This window comes from Pseudorca crassidens, chromosome 5, assembly GCF_039906515.1.
Source record: "Pseudorca crassidens isolate mPseCra1 chromosome 5, mPseCra1.hap1, whole genome shotgun sequence".
NCBI lineage: Eukaryota > Metazoa > Chordata > Mammalia > Artiodactyla > Delphinidae > Pseudorca > Pseudorca crassidens.
In genome coordinates this window covers 146,550,745-146,574,755 of record NC_090300.1, presented here as the reverse complement: position 1 = coordinate 146,574,755, position 24,011 = coordinate 146,550,745, and the positions used below count along the sequence as shown (strand labels likewise).

At 54.4% G+C, this 24,011-nt stretch overlaps 1 protein-coding gene across 3 annotated transcripts in view; it reads left to right on the top strand.

Annotated features, from left to right (window-relative positions):
- Positions 1-1,823: 1,823 nt before the first annotated feature.
- Positions 1,824-24,011, top strand: part of CBS (cystathionine beta-synthase) — a 33,493-nt gene continuing 11,305 nt past the window's right edge. For 2 of the 3 annotated variants that reach the window (XM_067739591.1, XM_067739589.1), the window contains exons 1-11: positions 1,824-1,952; positions 5,599-5,806; positions 8,982-9,088; positions 11,042-11,176; positions 12,543-12,622; positions 12,702-12,836; positions 13,377-13,446; positions 14,699-14,790; positions 15,557-15,682; positions 16,332-16,416; positions 16,738-16,843. In XM_067739591.1, coding sequence (XP_067595692.1) covers positions 5,607-5,806; positions 8,982-9,088; positions 11,042-11,176; positions 12,543-12,622; positions 12,702-12,836; positions 13,377-13,446; positions 14,699-14,790; positions 15,557-15,682; positions 16,332-16,416; positions 16,738-16,843 — 1,136 coding nt within the window. In that variant the 5' untranslated portion in view covers positions 1,824-1,952; positions 5,599-5,606. The remainder of the gene's footprint in view (positions 1,953-5,598; positions 5,807-8,981; positions 9,089-11,041; positions 11,177-12,542; positions 12,623-12,701; positions 12,837-13,376; positions 13,447-14,698; positions 14,791-15,556; positions 15,683-16,331; positions 16,417-16,737; positions 16,844-24,011) is intronic. The other variant, XM_067739590.1, reaches the window with a different exon arrangement.

Sequence of the window (24,011 nt, the reverse complement as noted above, 5' to 3'; positions counted from 1 at the left end):
CACATGGCCATCTCCCCTCTGTGGGTCTGTGTCCAAATTTCCCTCTTGTAAGGACACCAGTCGTACTGGATTTAGAGCTCCCCTCTTTATTCACTATGACCTCATCTTAAGTTGATTATATCCTCAAAGACCCTATTTCCAAGTAAGATCACACTCAAAGATTCAGGGGTTAGTAAAAGTTTAACATCTGGGAATCTTTGAGTATCTGGGAATTCTTATACTATTCCCGCCACTTTTGTGGCAGTCTGAAATTATGCCAAGATAACATAATTCGGAGCGTAATTTAAAACTCCCCACTGGAAACCCTCCCAAGCGCCCCAGGTCTTTGAGGCTAAAGTCCAGATCGTGGCCTGGACTCCGCCTCCCCTCCCACCTCTGACCGCACCTGCTTCTGCTCTGGCCACAGTGACCTTCCCTGCTTCCCCAGACACCCTGCTTTCTTCCTGCCCCAGGCCTTTGCACTGGCTAACTTCAGCCGGGGACATCCTTCTCCAGGACAAGATGTGGTGCCTAAGCTCTCTGCTCTAGGGTCACCTGTCCACAGAGACTTCTGACCACCTGATCTGGGACTCTGCCGCTCCTGTCTTTCTCCATTCCCCGCTGTATCATTCTTTATTATCAGTGTCATTAGTGGAAGTTTTTTTATGAAGTGATGTCTGTTGAGCCCCCTCCCCTAGAACAGCAACCCCACAGGCACAGAGGCCATTTGTCTCAGCCTGCTCTGTTTCCCATGCAGCGCTGGGAGCAATGCGGGCACGTGGCCAGCGCACTAAACAGTTGGGTGCTGGGCCAAGTAACTCCATCCTGTGTGTCTGCCCAAGCCTGGCGGCTCCACCTTTCACTTAGTCACTACGGTGCAGGAGAAACTCAAGGGTCAGGGATTCTCCATTCAGCTCGGAACCTCAAGAGGCAGGCAGGCTCTTTAAAAGTCGAGAGCACCCAGTCTGGAATATTGTTATTAGCGGTCGCCTTCCCAGCGACCAGGGCCATCCTGGCCGTCAGCCTTTGGCGCCTTAGGCGCCCGTGAGAGCCTGCCGGCAGCCCGGCTCCCAGCGGCTTTGTGGCTTCTGGCCATGTCCACGTGCGCTCAGCTTCCCTCCCTGATGGGAGCGGTCACCGGGCTGGGCAGACAGAGGGGCTCGGCCGGCGAAGCACTGTGTATGCTGGGCCCTTGGACCGTGAGGGGCAGGAAATAAGTCGGGACAAACCCGCCGTGGTGGATCCGAAGCCCAGGTGCAGAGCGCCTACTGTCTGCGCGCTGGGTCCGCCCGCAGCTTTCAGCCCCCTGGGGTCCCGCGACCAGACAGAACCGTGTCCGGTGGTCGCGGGACCGGGCCAGCGTGAGGGGACCTAGCAGTTGGGATGCGTGCTGAGGCTCATCCTCAGGGCCTTCCAAGTCCTTCTTCTCTCCAGACCGCACGTTTTTAACTCATCAATCAATATTTATTTATTACACTCCCGCAGAGCAAGGATTTACCCAAGTAAAACAGAATCGGGACATTGGGTACAGTGTTCGCACACCCCTGGATGCGGGGTTCGGGTTGGGGTCCCGGGGCGGGAGGTGGGGAGAGGGTAGGGGTAGGCGGAGCGTGCTGGGGTCCCGGGAGTGAGGGGAGAAGAGGGGACAGAGGCCAACGGCCCACGGCTGCGTCAAAAGAGAGTAGGTGATGGGGGTGGGGTCTTGACCCAAGGTGCGGCAGTGGGGGAGGGGTGGGGGCGTGGCGGGTGGGCGTGGCGAGAGGCGGGTACGAGAGAGGTGGTGGCCGCGCGATCCGCAACTCGGGATTGGCCGGAAGCCGGCCCCCGCCCCTTCCTCTCGGCCAATCGCCTTCCTTCCACTCTGGCCGCCCGGTCCCCAGGGTGCCACCCAGCCCCGGGGTCGCGCTTTCCGGGTCACCGCTCGCCGCTCCCGGACGCGTCCAGCCCGCCGCTTTTTCCCGGTCTCGGTCCAGGTGAGCACTTGCCGGACCGTGACTCGCTCCACCCCTAGGCGGAGGGATCTGGCCGGGGTCTGGGACGGGGTCCTCGCCTCGGCAACCGCTGGGCCGGTGTTGCATCATCTACATCTGCCAGCCGCGGAGCTGGCCACGCGACCCCCGCGTCCAGGACCCTCCCCTTATCGCGAGTCCACACTGTCTTGAAGCTGGGGGTTCCGCGCCCACGTGGCCCAGGGCCTTCACTCCAACTCCTGCGGCTGCGGAGGGGACGGCAGGGGGCGCGAGCCGGGGGGCGTCGAGCTGAGACTTTCGGAAGATGCGCTCTAATGGTGGCATCATTGATTTTTCGCTGCATTTTGGATGGGAAATGGTTGTCTCGAAAATTGCTCTTTTCTGCCAGTTCTGTGGAGTGGGCGGGGGGGGGCGGGGTGTAAAATATTGATGTAGTTGCGTAGGCTGCGCGGGAGGTGGCTGCCCGCGGTGGGAGGGAGCGCAGGGCAAACAGGGCCCTGCCTCCAGCACGTACTAAGGGGATGGGGGAGGGTGAGACCCTGAGACCCCCACTTCGAGCCCTAGGCTAGGCGGATGGCTGAGCTGGAGAATGGGGAGTGGTAGTGGGGAAGGAGCGGGAGCGCAAAACTTAGCCTCCCAAGAGTTACCTGGGGGTGTTTATCCCAAACGGTATCCCCAAAGGCCAGGTGACCGGGCGGTCTCCAGATCCTCTGTAGCGTCTCAATTACCCGCCTGAAAAGTCTCCCTTTGAAACGGGAGTTTACTACCTTCCGCACCCTTGGCCCTAACTGGCCCCCTTTGGCCGACTGGTGCGCGCGTGCAGGGCGCTGGGGGGCGCGGGGGGCGTGACCCCAGGAGGGTCTTGGGGTTTGGAGTGCGGCAGGAGCCAACAGGACCGCGTCAGGGGAGCCCGCCTTCCCAGCACGCACGTGCGTCGGCGCGCAGGGCGCTGTGCCCGCGGGGAGCTGTGCCCGCTGGGAGCTGAGACGGGCTGCACTGGACTGAATCCGCGGGTTCGAACCCGGGTCGCCCAGCGAGGGTCCCGCCGAGTGCCTGTGGGTTCCACGGAGGCTCTGTCGGTCTCGATTTGAGTTCCAGCAGCCCCTTACCTTTCGGGAGGTCGCTACAGGCGAGGCAAGTCGCCACATAGGAGGCGCAGGGCTGCCTGCGTCTGCGTGGCAGGTCTGCGGGGTGTTCTGGCCAGGGGGCTGCCGGCCTGTCGGCCTCTGATGGGGAGAGAGGTATACGACAGGGGCGCTTCTGCACGACGGAAGAACCACCTACCCGTGGGCGCACCGCGGAGCGAAGGCAGTGTTCCGCTTACCTCGGGGGCTTTTTGAAAGGTGGAAGAAGGACGCGGGGACGTCCCTCCGTGGTTTCACGAGGGGAACTGAACGCCTGAAAAAGTACTTGCTGATCCAAAGACTTGAAGGAACCTCTGCTCTAGGCACGTTTGGGGGCAGATCGGCTGGGAGGCTGGTTTCTCCCGGAAAGCCGTGCGCCGCGGGCCTCGTGGATTTGAAACGGATGTGATTGCCAAGAGTGGGGGTCTCCGCTTCCCCGGCGCGCAGGCTCCGGCCTGGGCATCTGGGGCGACCTGCTGGGCGCTGGTCTGCACCTGGCCCTGCGCTGGGAGACAGGGAACCAGCTGGGGCGGCCTCTGCCCTTGCTGATGGTGGCGGTACCTAGATGGGGCCGCTCCCGAGGAGAAATCCAGCGGGTCCACGAGCCTCCATGTGCACCTCCAAGTGAGGGGCCCTTTGCACCTTCAGCCCAGTTCCGCCTGGGCCACCGAAGCTTTTCACAGCAAACTGCCTGCCGAAATGTCCTGGGGAGCAGAGGGGCAAGGCTGGGGGCTGGAGGAGTGGTGAGGGCTGCATTCAGAGGTCACCCCGAGCCACATCCCCTACCTTGAGCTCCTCGCAGGGGCCTTCCAGACCCACAGGGCTCCAGAGACTTGGGGTGGGGGGAGCTTTAGGTTTACAGAAAAGTTGAGGAGAGAGCAGAGTTCTCACGTACCTACCCCCTCACACTCACGGTTCCCCCTATTATTACCATCTTACGATTTTTACAATGAATGAACATTATGGTTAACAAAAGTCCCTACTTATTCAGATTTCCTTAGTTTCCCCTAATACCCTTTTCTGTTCTGGGATTCCATCCAAGACACCTCATTCAATTTCGTTTTCACTGCTCCTTACGGAGTTGGAGCCGTGGTGAGTGTTCGGTCATCAGCCTGGTGAGTGATGGCTCCGCGCCGGCCGTGGACCGGTCCTCTGTTCAGTGTGGGAAATCACAGGGCGGCAGCCGAGCGGCTGAGCTCAGTCCTGGTTTCTGAAGATGAGAGGTGGGCATTTGCTCATCGTCACCAGAAGGAGCTGGGCAGGGCTGCAGCCTCTTTGAGTGTGCCCATTCCCTTTCCTTTCTTTCTTTCTTTTTTTTTTTTTTTTTTGTCATCTATTTTAAGGTTCCATGAGATTTTTAATTGATAAAATACATGTAATATACTGTTTAACTATTCATAAGTTTCTGAATTCAGTAGCAATGCACACATTCACAATGTTGTGCACTATTATCTGTACCCCAAACTTTTTCATCATAACTCTGTACCCATTAAACAGTGACTCCCCTCCCCCTGCCCCTGGGAATCTCTATTCCACTTCATGTCTCTCTGATTTGCCTATTCTAGGTACCTCATATAGGTGGAGTCATGCAATATTCTTCTGGCTTATTTGACTTCGCAGAATGTTTCATTCCTTCTTTTTTAGGGTAAAAATATATTTATTAACATCTTCATCTTCCTCTTGTTATTTCCATCATATAAATGTAGTCTTTTAAAATATATATATTTATTTACTTGTCTGCTCCGGGTCTTAGTTGCAGCATGCGGGATCTTCACTATGGAATGCGGGATCTAGTTCCCTGACCAGGTATCGAACCTGGGCCCCCTGCATTGGAAGCGCGGAGTCTTAACCCCTGGACCACCAGGGGAGCCCCTAAATGTAGTCTTTCTCAAACAACTTTATTGAGATCTCTTTGATATATAAAAGTCATATATATATTTAAGGTGTACAACGTGATGTTTTGATTTATGTATACATTACAAAAAGACAGCACAATCAGGCTATCAAGATGAATACACTCATCACCTCTACATAGTTGCTGTGTGTGTGTGTCTGTGTGCGTGTGCATGCGCTCACATGTTGAGAAGATTTTAAAACTTCATTGTTTTTTCATGGCCAAATACTCTTCCACTGTGTGGGGAAACCACATTCTGTTTATACATTCATCCGCTGACAGACACTTGGTTTGTTTCCAGGTTTTTGCTATTGTGAATAGTGCCGTTATGAATGCGGCGGGCACATACTCTATGTTTCCATTTTCTTTGGCTATATGCGTAGGGGTGGAGTTGCCGGGTCACACGGTAGTTGTGTGCTTAACCCTTTGAGAAGCTGCCCAGCTGTTGTCCACAGCTGGTGCCTGCGTAGTTATGCCTTTTCCTGCCGAGCTACTTCAGTGAATGGAGCTCCACGCCCAGTGGGGGCCGGGCGCGCAGGATTCCCAGGACAGGCAACAGAGAAGCAGGCCCTTCTGCAGGTGTTTGGAAACTGCCCGAACTGACGGCATCTCTTCCCCTTGCCTTTGACAGATCCCACCATGCCTTCTGAGACACCCCAAGCAGAAGAGAGGTCTGCAGGGTGCCCCCACCTCTCAGGGGCACACCTGGGGAAAGGAAGCCTGGAAAAGGAGCCTCCGGGAGACAAGGAGGTCCTGTGGATCCGTCCCGATGCCCCGAGCAGGTGCTCCTGGCAGCTGGGCAGGCCTGCCACCAACTCTCCACATCGCCACACTGCTCTGTGAGTCCCCTTTATGACCATAAGATGGGGGAAGAGTTTGCTACCTGAAGCCAGGTCGCCACAGGGACCTGGGGTGTGAACCACCACCCCACCACCCCCGTCCCTTGTGGTCGCTCTGGATGGATGGTGAGCTGGGGTGGGAGGTGTTTTATAGCTGAGTCCCCCAAGGCTCAGAGAGGCCAAGGCTCGTTTGTGCTGTAGAGCAGCACCTAGTTCAGTGCCTCCCAAGAGCGGATGCTCAATAAATAAAGGGATGTGCCCAGGTCCCACGCTCTGAGTGACAGGTGGGGGGGGAGGTTTCTGATCCAGATCTGTCCGGTTGCACACTCTTGTAGTTAGGATCATGCCTGCCCTTCTCTGCTCAACTCCAGGCTGTGAGATATTTCTCTGTAGTGGGGTCTTTGTGGTTGGACTGAGACTGTTGGATGAATAAACCGCGACTTTAAGCCCTCTCTTGGGTATTCACGTGTCTGCAATGATCTCATTATGAATAACTGCAGTGGAAAATGCAGTTCGTTTAGTCACAGCACCTACTATATGTGTGCCCTGTTCTAGGTGCACAATCAGATCAATCAGTGGGAAAGGAAAAAAAAAGGCAAAAATCCCTGAGCCATCATGAAACTCGAACTGAGTTCACTAAATCTTAGGATTATCTTTATTTCCTTAGTGTTCTCTCCCAGAAATACAACAAAGGAGTCGGAAGAACATGCCTTTTGGATGTTTGGTTCTTATCCTTCACACACTGCTGTACCAACATTTATGATTATTGATTTTCGATTCAGAACTGGGGAGGGGGAGGGGGAGGGGTGCTCTCCTCACTGGGGCCAATGGACCGAAGTAACATTTACAAACCCAGAAGCTCCCAGCGTTAAACATACCTCGATTCTGGGAGCTCAGGAGGCCAAGTTGGCCGCCGGCCATAGGGCATGAGCCCCTGCTTCCAGAACAAAGCAGGGGGTGAAACGGCTCCGTGAGCTTCTCACTGGGCCTGGGGTGGCTGGGACACCATCCTATCCAGGCTGCAACCTAGCATCACACCTGCGCTTCACGTGGTGGCCTGACCCTCCTAAAACGCCCTGGCGGGGTTGCTGTCCCATCCTGAAACTGCTTGTCCCAGTTCAGGTTATGAGGAGCTGGGCCCGGGCCTGAGGCTCTGGGGCTCACCCGCTGTCAGGACGCTGGACCCGGGTCCCTGGACGAGGCAGCCTAGGCGATCCCGGTGGTGAGAGCACAGGGGTGATGAGATGGGTGGCCTGGGGAGACCTCAGAGCCGGTACCTGGATGGGCAGGAGGTGCCAGCCCTGTGGATATCTGGGGAAGGGGTTCCAGACGGTTCCCAGGTAGGGTGGGCTTAGAACAAGGAACAGAATGGGAGCAGCAGAGGGAGGGGAGGGGCTGCGGAGGGGAAGCAGAGCCAGGCGCCCTGCCAGGCGAGGGGGTTTCAGGTTATTCCAGGGGGCTGTAGGGCTCTGCTCCCGGAAGCCTGCTGGGCTGTCACAGGGAAAGCAGCTGAGATAAGGTGTTAAATTCCCTCCCCAGGCCTGGCCCGATCACCTCAGGCAAGCTCCCCAGGTGACTTTCTGCGCCCCCCCCGCCCCCCCCCACCTGGTGCTGAGTCAGGAGCCCTGAGTTCTCCGCAGGGGCGGGCTGGGCCTCCCCGTTCTCAGGCCGCTACAACCTCTGCTGGGGGTGGATGACTCAGCCGCCCTCCAGTGCTTCCCAGGTGTTTACCCCTCCTGCCCTGGCTTTAACTAGTTAATAAGTCAACCCCGAGGTCGCCCCTAGAGCCTGGTCTCCCTCCAAGTCTGGGGTCAGGAGCCCTTTGCCCCCGCCCCGGCTCTCCCCTCACCCCAACTTCCGCACCTCTCTTGGCCAAGCCTGCCTCTGGGGGGGCTCGGGGCATCCGTGCCACCTTGGAGGGTGCAGCTGGGCTCCAGCCAGGCCGTGTTGCTGCCTGTGTGGGCCCCGGGGCGGAAGGCGGCATTCCCGGGGAGCGGGGAGGAATCTACATGGTTAACGGGTCCCTGCAGTGGGGACCGCGGCTCACGCAAGCGTGAGAGCTGTGGGGATGGCACCTGAGAAATCCAGGGTGTAGGAAGCCATTGAGTTTCTTGGAACTCACGTCAGTTTTGCATATTCCGGGAATGAATAGTCGGTCCCTGAGGATGAGGATGGAGGCAACATCGTGGGGGCCACTCAGGAAACGCAGGTATCACAGCGTGCACAGCTGAGCAGCAGCTGAGCTGTCCCACACCTTCCTGTCACCTGTCACTGGCTGCTCAGCTGGAAGAACCACTGGGGGGGGGGGCAGTCACTCGAATGTGAAGGGGGACAGTTGGTCCATGAGAAGCGAATCCCGTTCTGAGCCTGGAGGCCCACCTGGGAATTCGCCTGACCTTAGCCCCAAGGACAAGAGATGACCCGCCAGAGGCCTTTGTTCTTTGGTCTGAGTATCAGGCTTCCTGCCACCTGTGCCAGACACTCTGAGTGATGCCAGGTGCCTGGGTGGGCTCTTTGCAGTCACTGTCACTGTCACTGCCCGGTGGCCAGACCATCTGAGGGGGTCTCTGTCCAGGGGTCCCCACCAGTTTTTTCATCGAAGAAAAGGAAGGGAGGTATCCCAGGAGGCAGGTGCTGAGAGAGGAGATGAATTGAAGATCAAAAACCTAAAAAGATCAGAACTTCCCTGATGGTCCAGTGGCTATGACTCCGCCTTCCAATGCAGGGGGCGCGGGTTTGATCCCATATGCCAAAAGAAAAAAAACCTAAAAAGGTGGACCAGGACGTGATGTTTTGAAATCAGTGTTTGTTTGTTTTAACTTTTTTATTTGGAAATAACACTCAAATGAAGTTGCAAAAATCATACAGAGAGGTCGTGGGGACGTTCGCCCAGCTGCCCACTGATACCATCTGTTACCACAGTGCGTTTTCAAACCCCGGAAACGTTGGTGCAGCTGTTCACTAAACTGCATTCGTTTTCATAGGTTTTGAGGTGAACTTGCCCGTGCATATGTGTGTGACCTTTCAGCAAATGTGGATTCGTGTACTTGCCACCCAGTTCCTCATGAAAGGCAATTCTTGGCTTTACTTCTTGATTTATTTAAAAGAATGTGCGGGCCTGCCAAGGCTGGTACCATTTTGTTTTTCTGAGTAATCGTGGACTCCTCTGTTTTAGGGAGAAGTCTCCCAAAATCCTGCCAGACATCCTGAAGAAGATTGGGGATACCCCGATGGTGAGGATTAACAAGATTGGGAGGAACTTCGGCCTGAAGTGTGAGCTCCGTGAGTGCCGGCTTCCTGCGCGCGGCTCGCAGGCCGGGGGCGCGGGTGGGCCCCTCACACCCTGCGGGAGGGGTGTTTGACCACGTCAGGTGAGGTCGGGAAGCACACAGGACAGGGCGGGCTGCTGGAGGGTGAGCGAGCCCTCGCCGGAGTCGTGTAAAGGAGGCCGTGGCCTGTGAGCTGAGGCCTGGATTGTGGAGGGAAGCGTGTCCGGGCAGATGTCGGGGGCAGAACCCGAGCCGGGAAGGCGGTGCTCTAAGCCGGCAACTGCCGGAGCAGAGCGGCGCCGTTCTGTCTCGGACTCTCGTAGGGAGGGGCAGCCATGCCGTGGGTGGGGTGGGCTGACCTGAGAGCCGGGGCGGGTTTTGTGATGAGGGTCCCAGCCATCCGCCAGGCAGGAACTGGCTGCCCCGGTGCTCAGACAGACAGTTGGCGTCTCGCTTAGGAGACAGAGTGGGCATTTGGGAGCCGCGTCTGGTACACGTGGGGATCACCTGAGAGTCTTATCCAAGTCCTATGGAGAAGGGACTTCTTTGCAGGAGGCTGTTTCCAGGAACACAAGAGGGTGGGGGCCTTTCTTCACCTCCACTGTTCTCCCAGCTCGGAGCCCAGGTAGATGTCAGCCTTGTCCCAGAGGAAGTGACAGGTGCAGAGGCCCTGGGGCGGACCAGGCCCGGTGCTGCTGGGGCAGAGAGAGCTGGGAAGGGGAGGGCGTGGGGGTCCTTGGGGGTCAACACCTCCTAGGGGAGGGACCGAGGCCACGTGGTCGATTCACCCCAGAGGCATCACCACCAGAGGCTTCCCGCGCACGCCTCTGGTGAAGAATTCTCTCATAAGCAACAAGCAGTACGCACTCCCAGGCGCTGCTGGGGGTGTATCAGAACAGCCCAGGAGAGCTATCGTCTGCTCTGTGCTCCTCCATCAGATAATAGAGACCAGTAACCAGTACCCCGTAGGCATGGGCCTGCTGCGTGCGCGTCAACTTGGCAGGAGCCCCTGAAGCAGGTTTTACTGTGTCCATTTTACAGATGGAAAAACCGAGCCCCCAGTTGGTTACTTGGCTTGCCCACGGCTGATCAGCTTGAATCCCTGCGTCTCTGTTGGCTTTCCCAGGGGCTCATTAGAATTTTCTAACCAGTAATTCAAGTGTGTGACCTACAAGAGTCTGGGGTGCAGGGCTCCTCAGCGGTCAGACATTCAAGAGCCCCTCCTTCCCTGTCCCGGCAGGGGCCTCTCTGGGTCTTGTGGATTTCAGAAACCAGGACAAAGCAGGAGGAGCTTATTTTGTGGGTGCTGCAGGCCGGCCTGGGCCTTCAGTCACATTTGGTGCCACTCTCCCCCTTTTACGAACACTGCATGTTTTTGAGAGGTGGGAGGGAGCCCTCCCCCAAGGAAAGAAGAGCAGAAGCAGAGGCTTAGGCACGGGAGAGGACGTCGTATCTGCTAGGTGGGGAAGATGGCGGGAGGCAGGTGTGGAAGGTGTGTGGGTCCTGGTCTGGGGGTGTGACGGGCGAGCTGTGGCTTCAGGACATCAGGTCGTCTGTCATGATCCGCTGGGTACGGCGGGGCTGTCTGCCCTGATTCAAGCCTGGCTCCAGTCGGCCACCCCCTGCACGCCCAGCAAGTCTCTTCGGGACTGTGCTGCGTCACGGGGGTGGCTCTGCTCCATCCATCCAGTTGGGGGGGCTCCTTAGGCTGCTCTGTCTCATGCACTTGGAGTTGCCACGTGGTCCATGGGGGGGTGGGACGGGCAGGTGGCAGAAGCTCCCGTGGGCAAGCACCCTCACCCACATCAGGTGTGGGAGGTGGCAATGGAAAGGCGATGATTTTCAGGACCACCGAAGCTTGTCCCTGCATCCTGGGCGTATCGGGTGCTGGGGAGGGGACGGCACGGCAGGCATCCCTTAGCGGTCGGGGTCCTCTTCCTCTCTCATGATGCGTCTCTGGCTCCAGTGGCCAAGTGTGAGTTCTTCAATGCGGGCGGGAGCGTGAAGGACCGCATCAGCCTGCGAATGATTGAGGATGCTGAGCGCGAGGGGACCCTGAAGCCTGGGGACACCATCATCGAGCCGACGTCGGGGAACACAGGTGGGCGCTGCCACGGGCCAGAGCTCCCGGCCCGGGTGACCCGGGGCTGCACGTGCCGGTCCGTCCGGCGGCCCCTTCCCTTCCCTCCACGCACTTCGCTCGGCTCCTGATACCTGTGTGCAGGTGTGTGGCTGCGCCCAGCTTTCTCTGATATCTTGCCGTCCCAGCTGCACTGGTGATGTTGGAGTCTGTTATGTGGGCAACTACACCTTGTAGTAAAAATCTGTCCGAGTTTCCTTTGGCTGCGGTAATAAGTCCCACAGCCTAGGCGGCTTAATCAACAGACATTTATTATCTCGCAGTCTGGAGGCTGGACAACTGACATCAGGTGTCAGCAGGGCGGGTTCCTCCTGAGGCCTCTCTCCTGGGCATCTTCTCCCTGTGTCCTCACGTGCGTCCCTCTGTGTGTGTCTGTGTCCTGATCTCTTCTTATGAGGACACCAGACATACAGGGTTAGGGCCCACCCATATGACCTCGTTTAACCTTAATCTCCTCTTCAAAGGCCCATCTCCAGTTAGAGTCACGTTCTGAGGGGGGTTGCAGGGTAGGACTTCAACAGATGAATTTTGGAGGGACACAGTTGAGTCCATAACACTCCACCCTCTGGCCCCCAGAATTCATGTCCTTCTCGAATGCAAAGTATATTCACCCCCATCCCGACAGCCCCCCAGAGTCTGAACCCGTTCCAGCACCGCCGTTAAGTCTCATCTAAGGATCACCTAAATCAGAGGCGGATGAGACCTGAGGCTCGATTCCTCCTGAAGCAAAGTTCCCCTCCGGCTGCGAACCTTCAAAACGGACAATTTATGTGTTTCCAAAGCACAGTGGCAGGCCAGGCACAGGACAGACATTTCCATCCAAACCCAGAAAGGGGTCGTGGGTCCCAAGCAGGTCCGAAGCCGAGTGGGGCAAACTCCAGGAGATCTTGAGGCTCCAGAGCCCTCCTCTCTGGCTCCGTGTTCTGTCTTCAGACTAACTGGGGTGGCCCCTCCCCTCAGCCCTGGGCAGCGGCCCTGACCCCTTTGGAACCAGGGAGGAGGCGTCCGGCCCTGGCCTGTGCCCCGGCCCCGTGGTGGGGCTGGGGACGGGGACACGCGGGCTCCACAACGTCTGCTGCTATCGTCACCTCCCAGGCGCCCAGTAAGAGCTGGAGGAATTGGGGTTCATGGTGGGCAGCCTGCTTTCTTCTCTGGGCGCACTTGCCTTTTTATCTCTGCCTCCGCATTCTCCTCTTATCCCCTCATTTGAGGGCAGAAGGGGATGACGTAGGGCATTTCTGCAGCGCCCTCTCCCCTGGGCCTTTGGGGCTGGAAGCGGGGTCTCGGGGGCACTGTGGCCCCCTCTCACTGCATGTGCTGTCCCCAGGGATCGGGCTGGCCCTGGCTGCCGCGGTGAAGGGCTACCATTGCATCATCGTGATGCCAGAGAAGATGAGTACTGAGAAGGTAGGCGGGCATGTCCCCGGCCCCTGCCCCTGCGCTGTAGGCCCGGTGGGGAGGTGAAGGCCACCACGTACCTCTGCAGGTGGACGTCCTGCGTGCCCTGGGGGCCGAGATCGTGAGGACACCCACCAACGCCAGATTCGACTCCCCTGAGTCACATGTGGGCGTGGCCTGGAGGCTGAGGAACGAGATCCCCAATTCTCACATCCTGGACCAGGTGAGGGCCGGGCCCTGGGGGCGACTGTGTGCCCAGAGGCTTGGGACCAAGTGGGGCCTTCCCTGGGGGATGTCTGCCGGGGGCTTGGGGGTGGTGTCACATCTGCAGCAGGAGCAGAGGCTGCAGAGGGACCGACGCGCTGGGACGCGGCCACTGGCCTCTCCCAGCCCAGCGTGTGGCCGGCAGGGTCGGCCAAGCCTTTGGCTCTGCTGTCTGTGTGCCGGCTTCGAGGGCTCAGCTCAGTGCGCTGGAACGCCCTTTGCAGAGGACCCGGGAAGCTCTCTACAGGCATAAAATACATGCAGACCTTTTGACTGGAAGCTCTTCTTTGTCACTCACTCCACGTCTGGGTTAATTCAGAAATCGCACCTTGTGGAGAGCTGGTTTTCGTGCTTGGTGTCTGTTGAGGTGCCCGGGCCATTCCCCGAGCTGCCGGCATCCTCCCTGGCTTTGCACTGAGCTGTTTGCCTGGCGCCCTGGGGCTGCTGCCGGCTCTGTGCCTCGACCTCAGCGCGACTCCTTTGCTCTCTTTCCTTGCAGTACCGCAATGCCAGCAACCCTCTCGCTCACTACGACATCACGGCCGAGGAGATCCTGCAGCAGTGTGACGGTGTATACTTCTAACCCTGCTGTCCATCTTGACTGGGAGTGTACAAGTCACTTGCCCGCTCCTTCGTAAACTCTTTTAATCCTTCAAAACCCAGCTCCAATGTCCCTCTCCGTGAAGTGCTTTCTAGAACATTTCTCTAGAGCGGTTTCCTCCCCCTTGGACTTTGCCCGTGCCTCTCCTATAGCGCCAAACATACCATGTGGTTGTATCTGTTTACCTAGCAGTCTTTCCTCCAGACCTGTAGGAGCTCCTGAGTGCAGGGCACAAGGGTGTCCCAGGCTGGTTCTGGGCTCACAGCTGGGGCTTCACGTTGCTGAACGGCACTTGGCCTCAAGTCCCAGCCTGGGCACTGAATTCAACATTGGGGTTTTCTCATCTGCAGAACTGGGGTGGTGACATCTGCAGTTAGCTTACTCTCTACAGACATGAGGCTGCTTGGAACCTCTCCGCACAGCTGGTGCCGAGGCCGAGGGGGTTGCGATGTTTTCTGACGGGCCGTTTCCCTAAGAGGTCTTCGGGAAGAGTTGCCGGGGGCTTGGCACCCCTGGCTTCCTGTTTGGAGCCTAGCGTTGGCTTAAGTGCCCTCGTTCCGTGCCCAGGAGCCGGGCAGCAAGGCCCAGGCGTTTGCTCACCCAGGTCTCATGTGTGAGAATCCTCTCATTCGGTAAACACAGCCTTTCCGCCTCCGCACGGGTGCCCGCGCTGACTTGTCTGCAGGTGCCTGAGCTGGCCGCCGGGCACTGAGAGAGCCCAGACGACGTCTGAGCCAAGCTGAGCGGTTTATTCTGGTCCCTTTGATAGTTCAGTTCACTTATCCACGTCGTCTGAACCAAACAGCTTAAGGAAGCGTGAAGAGCCCCCCTGGGCTCAGCCCTCAGCCAGCTGGGGCCCACCTCCTGCAGGAAGTCACCTCGTTCTCGATTCACGACAAACAGGGATTTCAGGGACTGGCGCGTTTAGCCTGAAACGGGGCTCCCTGGGGCTCTGTTCCTGTGACTGTGTCTCAGAGATGAAGGACTGTGACGAGAGGCTTTACATTTGAGAATAGGTTTGCTTTTGCCCTTTCTGATAACTTGCCTTCGTTGTGGTTGAGGACCTTCTTGCTTCTTATTAAGAGTGGAGGGCTGAGCAGAAACTAACACGCCATTGTAAAGCAATTATACTCCAGTAAAGATGCTTAAAAAACAAAAGAGTGGGGGTCGGCCGCTCCTGCCTGAGGATGTTCTCCCTGACATGCCTTCTCCCCTGTCAGGGAGGCTGGACATGCTGGTGGCGTCGGCGGGCACGGGGGGCACCATCACGGGCATCGCCAGGAAGCTGAAGGAGAAGTGCCCTGGATGCAAGGTGAGGGGCTGCGAGGGCGCCACCCTGCCCCGCCCGGGAGATGTGGGCCTGGACGTGTGCGCGTTTCCCACCTGCGGCCTGAACTGCAGCTGGAGGCTTAACTGTCGGGCTCCTTGGCCTTGGGCCCACAGAGTGGCCTCTGCTTTAGAGCCGGAAGTGCCCATTTCTGACACTTCTGCGTAGACGGCCTTGCATCTTATATAGGGGGTGGTGTACCTGTGCCTGCCCCGGGGATAAAGGACCCAGCAACCTGGACGCCCAGATGAGCTGGGGGTGGGAGAGTCCATTTGGGTGGCCTCCAAGGGTCATTCCAGAAGCCGAGAGCTCTCAGGTTCAGGTCCTACCGCTGCCCCACTGGGGCTCTGAGAGTAGGGGAGGGGCACCTGAGCCTGGGGAGGGGCTCAGAGAGACCCTCACTTGAGGTGCCGAGCGTACCCTTCCTCTCTGCCCATTTCTCCGCCATCCAGGAGAGGTCAGTCCTAGAAGCCCCCTCGCCCCAGGCTCCCGCTGTCCCGGGGCGTCTCCTGGGGCTGTCCTCGGGCACCCCGCGCAGGAGAGGCTTTCCAGGACGCCGCTTCCCCCAGCCTCGTGCTGCCCCTCGAGTGCCCTGAGCTGGACATTCATTTACCTTGCAATCTCCCAGCGCCCGGGCCTGGGTTTGTGGGTTTCGAGCCTCGTGCCCGAGGTCCGGGAACAGGGCCCGCGCCCGGATGACAGCTGGGTGCGTCCAGGTGAGACTTGAGCCCTAAGGCTGCCCACCCTGCAGATCATCGGGGTGGACCCCGAAGGCTCCATCCTCGCAGAGCCCGAGGAGCTGAACCAGACGGAGCAGACGGCCTACGAGGTGGAAGGGATCGGCTACGACTTCATCCCCACCGTGCTGGACCGGACGGTAGGCGGGGCGGCAGTGACAAGCCCCAACCTCAGGCCACAGCCTTGCCTAGCTGGGCACGGTGTGCGGGGGGGGGGGGGGGGCGGGGCCTGGCTGAGCGGGAACAGAGACGCGAGCTCCGCGCTCCACGGGGCAGTAGTCTCGGGGGTCATGACGTGGTGACTCGCGGTACTTTACCTGACGAGCATGTACCACGGCCCTGTTGGGCAGACACAGAGGCCGTTGGGGGGTGGCAGGTGGCACAGACCACCCTGGCAGGGGGAGGGAGCCAGGTGGCCGGAGCGGGTAAGCAGGCCGACGTGGGAGAGCTAAGGACCCCAGAGAAGGCTCCTTTTAAGGACCCTAAAGGATGCTTCGGTCAGAGACCTAGACTAGAAGTGTGGCCCTCAGCGGGGCTGCTGGGCGGTTTTACTGGCCACGTGCACAGTGTGCTGGACCTGGGAGGAGGGGGTGGGGCGCGACCTAGGTCTGCAGATGCGAGTCCTGGATCCCAGACAAGGGGCTGGGCTGCATCCCTGGAGGGTCACGACCTCCTGGACCGAGGTCCTCTGTGAGGTTGCAACCTGGGCGGTGGTGCCCACGCCCACCACACCCCCACTGCCCGGCGCCCGGCGCTGCCCGGCCTGACCGCCTGCCCTCGGCCCCCCAGGTGGTGGACACGTGGTTCAAGAGCAACGACGAGGATGCCTTCGCCTTCGCGCGCATGCTGATCGCGCAGGAGGGGCTGCTGTGCGGTGAGTGGGGCGCCGGGCGCTCGGCCTCTGCCAGCTGCTGGGCTAGCGCCGGAAGGACACCCTCGCTCTGGGGCTGCCCGGCCCACCTGTACCCCATCTGCTGCAGGGCTTGGAGGTTCTGTGCGAGGAGGGTTTGGTCGTGACAGTCGGTGGTAACGAGGAGAATGTGGGTGGACAGTGAGAATCGGGGGTCCTCCCAGCACCCCGAGCCCGGTCCCTCCACCGAGGACCCCTCCAGAGCGTGTTGGGGCGTGCACACGCACTGGCACGCACACGCGCATCGCACGCCCCCGCCGGGTCTGACCCCGACCCTCCCGGCAGGCGGCAGTGCCGGCAGTGCCATGTCGGTGGCCGTGAAGGCCGCCCAGGAGCTCAGGGAGGAGCAGCGCTGCGTGGTGATCCTGCCGGACTCTGTGCGGAACTACATGTAAGGAGCAGTCCCTCCGGCCCCTCGGCTGCCCGCACTCCGCCCCCCAGGCGCCTGTGCCGGCTCTGCTGCCCGCCAGGCCTCCCCGAGACGCGGCAGCAGGAGGGAGGCGGCATGGGGGTCTGTGAGGCCGCGGGGGACGCGGAGGAGGACGCAGCCGTCCTAAGAGCGCCTCCGCAACCCCCGCTGCAGGGAGCACCGGCTCTGCTGCTTCACTCACACTGCAGCCCCAACCTGGCGAGACCCAGGCTGGGCTCGGCAGCCCCGGGGACGGGCTGTGCGATGCCTGCCTGCTGGCCTCCGAGGCCCCTTCGAGTCCGATGGTGCTGAGTATCTGCACACCTGCCCAGGTGGCAGCTTGCAGCCTCCTGCTTCTAGTTCCCGTCCTCTGGGCCGATGGCGCCCGTCTGGGGCCACCGGCTGAAAGAGCCAGGGTTGCTGTGCGGGAACAAGGGCACGGGGGGCTAGAGACCTCCCCCACGGACCCGTGGGCTTCCTCCCTGGCCCAGGAGTGGCAGGTTACATACCTCGGGTGAGCTCCGCTGCCCCTGGTGGGCGCCCGTTCCAGCAAGGGGTGAGGCACGTCTGGGTGTCCACTGCCAGGTTGCCCTGAGCATGGCCGTCCACTCACACCGCACGGTGCGTGAGAACGGCCGTCTCCCCACGTGCTGGGCCTGCCTGCTGTGCGTGCGCACTCCTGCCTGTGTGTGTGAGAGAGAAATGGCGAGAGTGTGACTGAATGATCATGTCTCGGGCACACACGTCTAGGCTGGGGGGCTGGGGGTCCTCCCTGCTCCCCACTTTCTTGGTCCTCGTCTGCCTTTTTTTTTTTTCTAACATCTTTATTGGAGTATACTTGCTTCACAATGGTGTGTCACTTTCTGCTGTATCACAAAGTGAATCAGTTATACATATACATATGTTCCCATATCTCTTCCCTCTTGCGTCTCCCTCCCTCCCTATCCCACCCCTCTAGGTGGTCACAGAGCACCGAGCTGATCTCGCTGTGCTATGCGGCTGCTTCCCACTAGCTATCTATTTTACATTTGGTAGTCTATATATGTCCATGCCTCTCTCTCACTTCGTCCCAGCTTACCCTTCCCCCTCCCCGTATCCTCAAGTGCATTCTCTATGTCTGCGTCTTTATTCCTGTCCTGCACCTAGGTCTTCAGAAACTTTTTTTTTTTTTTTAGATTCCATATATATGTGTTAGCATACGGTATTTGTTTCTCTCTTTCTGACTTACTTCACTCTGTATGACAGACTCTAAGTCCTTCCACCTCACTAAAACTAACTCAATTTCGTTTCTTTTTATGGCTGAGTAATATTCCATTGTATATATGTGCCACATCTTCTTTATCCATTCATCTGTCAGTGGACACTTACCATGTCCTGGTTATTGTAAATAGTGATGCAGTGAACATTGTGGTACATGACTCTTTGAGTTATGGTTTTCTCAGGGTATATGTCCGGTATTTGGATTGCTGGGTCATATGGTAGTTCTATTTTTAGGTTTTTAAGGAACCTCCATACTGTTCTCCATAGTGGCTGTATCAATTTACATTCCCACCAACAGTGCAAGAGGGTTCCCTTTTCTGCACACCCTCTCCAGCATTTATTGTTTGTAGATTTTTTGATGATGGCCATTCTGACCAGTGTGAGGTGATATTTAATTGTAGTTCTGATTTGCATTTCTCTAATGGTTAGTGACGTTGAGCCTCCTTTCATGTGTTTGTTGGCAATCTGTATATCTTTGGAGAAATGTCTGTTTAGGTCTTCTGCCCATTTTTGGTTTGGGTTGTTTGTTTCTTTGATGTTGAGCTGCATGAGCTGCTTGTATATTTTGGAGATTAATCCTTTGTCAGTTGCTTAGTTTGCAAACATTTTCTCCCATTCTGAGGGTTGTCTTTTTGTCTTCTTTATGGTTTCCTTTGCTGTGCAAAAGCTTTTAAGTTTCATTAGGTCCCATTTGTTTATTTTTGTTTTTATTTCCATTTGTCTAGGAGGTGGGTCAAAAAGGATCTTGCTGTGACTTATATCATTGAGTGTTCTGCCTATGTTTTCCTCTAAGAGTTTTATAGTGTCTTGCTTACATTTAGGCTTTAATCCATTTTGACTTTATTTTTGTATATGGTGTTAGGGAGTGTTCTAATTTCATTCTTTCACATGTAGTTGTCCAGTTTTCCCGGCACAACTTATTGAAGAGGCTGTCTTTTCTCCATTGTATATTCTTGCCTCCTTTATCAAGGATAAGGTGACCGTGTGTGCGTGGGTTTATCTCTGGGCTTTCTGTCCTGTTCCATTGATCTGTATTTCTGTTTTTGTGCCAGTACCATACTGTCTTGATTACTGTAGCTTTGTAGTATAGTCTGAAATCAGGAAGCCTGATTCCTCCAGCTCCGTTTTTCTTTCTCAAGATTGCTTTGGCTATTCGGGGTCTTTTGAGTTTCCATACAAATTGTGAAATATTTTGTTCTAGTTCTGTGAAAAATGCCATTGGTAGTTTGATAGGGATTTCACTGAATCTGTAGATTGCTTTGGGTAGTAAAGTCATTTTCACAGTGTTCATTCTTTCAATCCAAGAATATGGTATATCTCCCCATCTGTTTTATCTTTAATTTCTTTCATCAGTGGCTTATAGTTTTCTGCATACAGGTCTTTTGTCTCCTTAGGTAGGTTTATTCCTAGGTATTTTATTCTTTTTGTTGCAATGGTAAACAAGAGTGTTTCCTTAGTTTCTCTTTCAGATTTTTCATCATTAGTGTATAGGAATGCAAGAGATTTCTGTGCATTAATTTTGTATCCTGCTACTTTACCAGATTCATTGATTAGCGCTAGTAGTTTTCTGGTAGCATCTTTAGGATACCCTATGTATAGTATCATGTCATCTGTAAACAGTGACAGTTTTACTTCCTCTTTTCTGATTTGGATTCCTTTTCTTTCTTTTTCATCTCTGATTGCTGTGGCTAAAACTTCCAAAACTATGTTGAATAATAGTAGTGAGAGTGGGGCAACCTTGTCTTCTTCCTGATCTTAGTGGAAATGGTTTCAGTTTTTCACCATTGAGAATGATGTTGGCCATGGGTTTGTCATATATGGCCTTTATTATGTTGAGGTAAGTTCCCTCTGTGCCTACTTTCTGGAGAGTTTTTATCATATGTGGGTGTTGAATTTTGTCGAAAGCTTTCTCTGCATCTATTGAGATGATCATACGGTTTTTATTCTTCAATTTGTTAATATGGTGTATCACATTGATTGATTTGTGTATATTGAAGAATCCTTGCATCCCTGGGATAAACCCCACTTAATCATGGTGTATGATCCTTTTAATGTGCTGTGGGATTTTGTGTGCTAGTATTTTATTGAGGATTTTTGCATCTGTGTTCATCAGTGATATTGGCCTGTAGTTTTCTTTCTTTGTGACATCTTTGTCTGGTTTTGGTATCTGGGTGATGGTGGCCTCGTCGAATGAGTTTGGGAGTGTTCCTCCCTCTGCAATATTTTAGAAGAGTTTGAGAAGGATAGGTGTTAGCTCTTTTCTAAGTGTTTGATAGAATTTGCCTGTGAAGCCATCTGGTCCTGGGCTTTTGTTTGTTGGAAGGTTTTTAATCACAGTTTCAATTTCAGTGCTTGTGATTGGTCTGTTTATATTTTCTATTTCTTCCTGGTTCAGTCTCGGAAGGTTGTGCTTTTCTAAGAATTTGTCCATTTCTTCCAGGTTGTCCATTTTACTGGCATAGAGTTGCTTGTAGTAATCTCTCATGATCCTTTGTATTTCTGCAATGTCAGTTGTTACTTCTCCTTTTTCGTTTCTAAGTCTGTTGATTTGAGTCTTCTCCCTTTTTTTCTTGATGTGTCTGGCTAATGGTTTAACAATTTTGTTTGTCTTCTCAAAGAACCAGCTTTTAGTTTTATTGATCTTTGCTTCTTTCATTTCCTTCATTTCTTTTTCATTTATTTCTGATCTGATCTTTATGATTTCTTTCCTTCTGCTAACTTCGGGGTTTTTTTGTTCTTCCTTCTCTAATTGCTTTAGGTGTAGGGTTAGGTTGTTTATTTGAGATTTTTCTTGTTTCTTGAGGTAGGATTGTATTGCTATAAACTTCCCTCTTAGAACTGCTTTTGCTGCATCCCATAGGTTTTGTGTCATCGTGTTTTCATTGTCATTTGTTTCTAGGTATTTTTTGATTTCCTCTTTGATTTCTTCAGTGATCTCTTGGTTATTTAGTAGTATATTGTTTAGCCTCCGTGTGTTTGTATTTTTTGCAGATTTTTCCCTATAATTGATATCTAGTCTCATAGTGTTGTGGCCAGAAAAGATACTCGATACGATTTCAGTTTTCTTAAATTTACCACGGCTTGATTTGTGGCCCAAGATATGATCTATCCTGGAGAATGTTCCATGAACACTTGAGAAGAAAGACTATTCTGTTGTTTTTGGATGGAATGACCTATAAATATCAATTAAGCCCATCTTGTTTAATGTATCATTTAAAGCTTGTGTTTCCTTACTTATTTTCATTTTGGATGATCTGTCCATTGGTGAAAGTGGGGTGTTAAGTCCCCTACTATGATTGTGTTACTGTCGATTTCCCCTTTTATGGCTGTTAGCATATGCCTTATGTATTGAGGTGCTCCTGTGTTGGGTGCATAAATATTTACAATTGTTATATCTTCTTCTTGGATTGATCCCTTGATCATTACGTAGTGTCCTTCTTTGTCTCTTGTAATAGTCTTTAGTTTAAAGTCTATTTTGTCTGATACGAGAATTGCTACTCCAGCTTTTTTTTGATTTCCATTTGCATGGAATATCTTTTTCCATCCCCTCACTTTCAGTCTGTATGTGTCCCTGGGTCTGAAGTGGGTCTCTTGTAGACAGCCTATATACGGGTCTTGTTTTTGTATCCATTCAGCCAGTCTGTGTCTTTTGGTTGGAGCATTTAATCCGTTTACATTTAAGGTAGTTATTGATATGTATGTTCCTATTACCATTTTCTTATTTGTTTTGGATTTGTTATTTTAGGTCTTTTCCTTCTCTTGTGTTTCCTGCCTAAAGAAGCCCCTTTAGCATTTGTTGTAAAGCTGGTTTGGTGGTGCTGAATTCTCTTAGCTTTTGCTTGTCTGTAAAGGTTTTAATTTCTCTGTTGAATCTGAATGAGATCCTTGCTGGGTAGAGTAATCTTGGTTGTAGGTTTTTTTCCCTTTCATCACTTTAAATACGTCCTGCCACTCTCTTCTGGCTTGCAGAGTTTCTGCTGAAAGATCAGCTGTTAACCTTATGGGGATTCCCTTGTATGTTATTTGTTACTTTTCCCTTGCTGCTTTCAATATTTTTTCTTTGTATTTAATTTTTGATAGTTTGATTCATATGTGTCTTGGCGTGTTTCTCCTTGGATTTATCCTGTATGGGACTCTCTGCACTTCCTGGACTTGATTGACTATTTCCTTCCCCATATTAAGGAAGTTTTCAACTATAATCTCTTGAAATGTTTTCTCAGTCCCTTTCTTTTTCTCTTCTTCTTCTGGGATCCCTATAAGAATGTTGGCGCGTTTAATGTTTTCTCAGAAGTCTCTGAGGCTGTCCTCCATTCTTTTCATTATTATTATTTTTTATTTTTTTGTGGTACGTGGGCCTCTCACCGCCACAGCCCCTCCTGTTGTGGAGCAGAGGCTCTGGACGCACAGGCCCAGCGGCCATGGCCCACGGGCCCAGCCACTCCGCGGCATGTGGGCTCCTCCCGGACCGGGGCACGAACCCATGTCCCCTGCATCGGCAGGCGGACTCTCAACCACTGCGCCACAAGGGAAGCCCCATTCTTTTTTCTTTATTCTGCTCTGCAGTAGTTATTTCCACTATTTTATCTTCCAGGTCAATTATCCGTTCTTCTGCTTCAGTTATTCTGTTATTCAGTTATTGATTACTTCTAGAGAATTTTTAATTTCATTTATTGTGTTGTTTATCATTGTTTGCTCTTTAGTTCTTCTAGGTCCTTATTAATCATTTCTTGTATTTTCTCCATTCTATTTCCAAGATTTTGGATCATCTCTACTATCATTATTCTGAATTCTTCTTCAGGTAGACCACCTAGTTCCTCTTCGTTTGTTTGGTCTGGTGGGTTTTTACCTTGTTCCTTCATCTGCTGCGTATTTCTCTGTCTTCTCATTTTACTTAATTTACTGTGTTTGGGGTCTCCTTTTCACAAGCTGCAGGTTTGTAGTTCCCGTTGTTTTTGGTGTCTGCCCCAGTAGGTAAGGTTGGTTCAGTGGGTTGTGTAGGCTTCCTGGTGGAGGGGACTGGTGCCTATGTTCTGGTGGATGAGGCTGGATCTTGTCTTCTGGTGGGCAGGACTGCCTCTGGTGGTGTGTTTCAGGGTGTCTGTTAACTTATGATTTTAGGCAGCCTCTCTGCTAATGGGTGCAGTTGTGTTCCTGTGTTGCTGGTTGTTTGGTGTGGGGCGTCCAGCCCTGGAGCTTGCTGGCCGTTGGGTGGAGCTGGGTCTTAGTGTTGAGCTGGAGATCTCTGGGAGAGCTCTTGCCGATTGATATTACGAGGGGCCGGGAGGTCTCTGATGGACCACTGTTCTGAACTTGGTTCTCCCACCTCAGAGGCTCAGGCCTGACACCCGGCCAGAGCACCAGACCCTGTCAGCCACGTGGCTGGTGAGGGTCAACAACTCTGCTTTGCCCTCTGGGCTTCAGTTTCCTCACCCCTGGACTGAAGTCACTCTGGGCTTTCAGCGGTCTTCCCTCCAAGCCTGCCCCTGTAGCTCCAGGCCTAAGCAGCTGTTTGTCAGGTGCTTTCTCATCTGCCTTTTTAGGGCAGGTCTCTGGCAGACCCCAAGGCCTGGTCTGGTGTCCTCTGAGCCCAGGTGGGATGGGGTCCCCCATGCCCCTCTGCCAGAGCAGATATGAGGACAGCCAGGGAAGAGGCCACCCAGGAGCCCCGAGGGGACATGATGGCGCAGGATCCGGGACAGAACTGTTACCCACCAGGGTTCTCGGACTCTTTAATCAATAGAAATTAATAAGAGGCCAGACGAGAAATTCAGGCAAGGCTTTACTGGGACTCATTCTGTAGCAGGCGGGAGTGGAAACAAGTAACAGCTTCCCTTGCTCTCTCGCTGAGGAGGGGGTGAGCTGGTCCCTTAAGTGGGGTGAGGGAAGGGGT